Source organism: Solanum tuberosum, unplaced genomic scaffold, assembly GCF_000226075.1.
Source record: "Solanum tuberosum cultivar DM 1-3 516 R44 unplaced genomic scaffold, SolTub_3.0 scf00294, whole genome shotgun sequence".
In the NCBI taxonomy this organism is placed as follows: domain Eukaryota; kingdom Viridiplantae; phylum Streptophyta; class Magnoliopsida; order Solanales; family Solanaceae; genus Solanum; species Solanum tuberosum.
The window spans coordinates 598,377-602,769 of NW_006239231.1; the positions used below are offsets into that span (position 1 = coordinate 598,377).

Sequence of the window (4,393 nt, forward strand, 5' to 3'; positions counted from 1 at the left end):
AACAATTATAATAAATTATACCAATAGTGCAGAGAAAGATAAATAAAATATTTAAGATCTATTTTTTTAAAAAAGAAATTATAAATCAAAGGAAAGAAAATAATTAAGGAAAAAGAGATATTTTGAATAAGAAAAATTAATCATGAAAATAATGAGGAGAGATCAACAAGAATTTTTATTTTTAAAAACTATAAAAATAGAAGGTGGAAAAAAGTAAATTGTAGTAGTAGTAATGATGAGGGGAGGTGAAGAGAAATAAATAAAATATTTTTAATTTTTTTTATTTTTTTGCAGATTTTATAAATCAAAAGATAGTAAAAAAAAATTTTAAAAAAAAGAAGAAGATAAATGATAATTCTGACCAAAGTGAGGTTCTACATCAGTCTTTTATCCTCCACCTTTATATTTTCCTAAATTGAGATATGAATCATTAATTATAGTACTAAATAATGATTAATAAAAAAATTAATGTTTGTGCGTAATTGCAATACAAATTTAAAAAAATTCTTTTATCTTGTGTTGCAATTTATTTCAATTTTCTACATTGAATAGATGAATTTTCGATGAATATTATGTATGATAAATATTTAAAAAGTTATATTTTTTATACAAAATTTACTTCTACGACTTTGCTACTATAAACATTTAGCCCGATGACCATTTGTGTACTTTTCATTTTGTTCAAAAAATCAAACACATCATATAATATATTTAATACTGTATGATCCATTTTTTTCAAGTGCATCAACAATTCAGAAAAATGATTATGATTCAATTAAAAGAAAATATTTATTATTTTAAATTACAATTCTAATCAATACCAAAAAAAATTCACACTATATTGAATTATTTCAAACAGTTATTATTACATTGATTAAATTGTATTTAATAATAACTAAGAACTTAAAATTTAAATCTATTTGAATTTGAAAATTAGAAATGATTTTTAAAATATTTTTTATATTTAGATATAAGAAATGATTTATTTAAATATTTTTAATTATTTTTTTTCTCATCGCGCGAAGCGCGAACATATTCACTAGTTCTACCACTAAATAAGAGTTTTCTATCATATATTGAGAAAGATATACTTAGATATATGTATTTTTGCTACCAGATACACTAAAATAGGGAGAGAGGCAAGCGAGACAGGAAAGGAGGTGAACGAGATTTGTTATGTATCTCAGGTACATGTGAATCACTAGATACACACTAGATACATGTATATGTATGTATGTGGTGTGATTCGCATGTATGTGAGATACTAGATACATAGGAGAGTGACAAGCGAGATGGAAGAGAGGCGAGCGAGATTTGTTATGTATCTCAGATATATCCAAATTCACTTTGATACAATGTATCTAGAATAAATTACACCTAATTTTGACCTCATGTATTCTAAGATACATGTAGCTGGACGTATCTGATGCGCCAAAAGCTGATAAGATACATAATATTGCAAACTAGAGTGTATCTAAGTAATTAACTCCTAAATGAGATTTATGTAAGTTTTTTTTTTTTATAATGGAGGCTTTGAAAGCCACAACTAAGTGCTTGATTTTCGTTGTGTCGCAACGACACATTTGCATTTCATCAAAGAGATTTTGTTCCTATAGCAAAAATGAAAAAGAATTGTTGTTATTGTCTTTCTAGCTTCTACTCATGATCACAACATGCATTTAAGTGTCATCTCTCTAGGAAGATCGAAAGAATGTGTGTACAATCTTTGTGTTGGTAACGTATTCAATATTGCTTTTAATTTTTAATTTTGAAAATTTTATCTTCCACGCGTAAAGAAATGGATTTTGAACCCAAAAGTTAGTTCAAAAGAAAGGATTACCTAAGGCCATATAATGAGTCTATCTCTTTTTTATCTTATGTGGCACTATTAACACATTTAACATTTTCTTCCCTATGCTTTAGGGCACACAAATTTGTGGTGCAGACAAGTCTGCAGACAACAACCAATGGAGGAGTCATAGCAAAGGATAAAACTTGCATAAACAACAGTATTAAATAAAAAAAATTAATCAAATTAAAAGTTTTGTTTGAATTATTAAATAAACGGAAAAAAAATTTTGGCCAGAATTTGGCCAGAATGATATTTTATTTATGTTATTTTATCTTTTTAAATATTTTTATCCTTTTAACTTTAATACCTTTTAACTAAAAAATGAAAAAAATATCAGTTTATTTTAAAATTAAAAAAATATTATAATTTTTTTAATTTTACTAACCAAATTCTGACCAAATTTTCTAGCCATTTAGCACATTCCTAAATAAAATTAACAAAACAGTGTAAATTCCTCGAAAATGATGAATTTTAATCAAAGTTTGCTAACTTAACAAAGTAATTAGCAATTGGAATTGTATGTTAATACAATGAATCTAAAAGTTCAAACAATATTAATTTAACGAACTTTAAGAAGATATTTTACTAATTAAATGAAAAATACGATGTATTAGTAGATACACGAGTCAATGCTCTTTCCACATCAACTGATACAAATTTAAAAAATTCAGTCAATCTTATTTTTGAAATTGTACTCACATTAAATACTAAAGAAAATTATTGTGTTTTCCCCTTAAGTAACCTGATAGTGTAAAAAAAAAAAACTTCAGTACACAAAGTTTAAACTCATTAAGAAATGCAACGTTCAAATAAGAAGAGTTTTAACCATATCATATTGAATTGATTTGCATATCCACCTTAATTAATTAATGATAGGATCATTTAAAATATTTTGTTGAATCACTTACTAAGATTAGTCAAAGTCTTTGTACTTATAATTTAAAGATTAGATCATTTAGAATATTTATTAATCACTTACGAAGATTAATTAGTCAAAATCTTGTACTCATAATTTGAAGTCAAGATCATTTAGAATATTTTTTTGAACCACTTACAAAAGTCAAGAAACAATAAATCATTGTTTCCAATGGCAATTTACCTCTCTCTTTTAGTTTCGATTATAGTTCTTTCAAATGTGGTCGAGAGCTATAAATACGTCGCAAGATCGAACTTTACGATTGAGGTATAATTTATATATGTTTGGACATTTCAAATTTACAAAAAATGTAAACGTAGTCAACTATGAAACTTTTCTTCTTCGTACAAAAATTATTTCATTTCTCTATGAAGGTCTTTGTCCAACGAAATTGTTTTTTCTTAAGACTATTCATGGAGACTTATATGACTGTGTGGACATCTACAAACAACCAACTCTTCTGCATTCAACACTGGGCTCAGAAAGAATTAAGGTATACATTTTGTTATAGATATATTTTTACTTCTGAAGTATATATAAGTTTTGAATTAAGGTATATTCATTTTATTTAATGTGGAATGCAAAAACAGATGACGATCGCGAAGAAGCTTGAAAGACAAAAATTAAAAGCTATGGAGTCAAAAAGGGAAAACGAATCGAATGGTTTCAAGGCGGAGGAATATTGGTTAAATAAAAAAGGATGTCCAGTTGAAACTGTGCCGATACGTAAAATGACAAAGAAACAACTCCAAAGGGATCTAGATGCCTCCATGAGCTTGGGTAATCAGTACTTTGGATATAATTGGATTGATGTAAGTCTTCGATTACAAATATCTCTTTTTTTTCTTTCTTTTTACTAAAGGTCCTTAAAAATGTTAGTTAATTTACTTTAATCTAATCGGAGGCTAGGGCAAACTACCCCTTCAATAAATTTTGGTAATAAATTGAAACATAATAAAAGAAAGAAATAAGGGCCTCTAATTCTAAATTGGCAGATATATAGTTTAATTTGATATAGAAAAGGATGAAAAATATCTCTAATGTATGGCAAGTTAGACATTAAATGATATAAAATAATTTAAGTTCAGAAAAAATTTACCTCATAATTGAAAAAATCTTTTAAAATTTTATATTCTTTCTCTCTCTAGAAATTTTATTCAATTAACTTTTCCCAAATTTTATCCCTAAATCTTTTACTTCCCTTTTCTTCCAAATCTCTTTCTAAAAGTTGAGTAATATGTATGGCATTTATGAAGCTTCAATTCTATTTTTATAATATAAAAATCTTAGAATAAAAGATTCCTTGATGGGACCAACTCACTCTAAGAAGGATGGCATCGTTATATAAGTTTACCATTGTGTAGCAGTTTAGAAATATTTCTAATTTATATTTGATAATGAAACAGTCTTCTTTTATATACATTATTAAATTAAGGGATTGGCTCAAATATGCCATCGAACTTTCAGAAAAGGCTCATTTATGCCATCCGTTAAAAGTTTGGCTCATCTATGCCATTACCGTTTAAGAAAAGGCTCATTCATGCCATTATTTTTTAACGGTGGTTTTACAAAACCATTTTTTATACGTGGCCAATTATAATTCGGCCACATCATTATTTTTTTTA

The 4,393-nt window shown here is 26.5% G+C and overlaps 1 protein-coding gene across 1 annotated transcript in view; it reads left to right on the plus strand.

The window, feature by feature from the left end:
• The first annotated feature begins 3,358 nt into the window (after positions 1-3,358).
• The window catches only part of LOC107063116 (uncharacterized), a 14,067-nt gene continuing 13,032 nt past the window's right edge, over positions 3,359-4,393 (plus strand). Inside the window, exon 1 of the mRNA XM_015314563.1 lies at positions 3,359-3,580. Coding sequence (XP_015170049.1) covers positions 3,359-3,580 — 222 coding nt within the window. The remainder of the gene's footprint in view (positions 3,581-4,393) is intronic.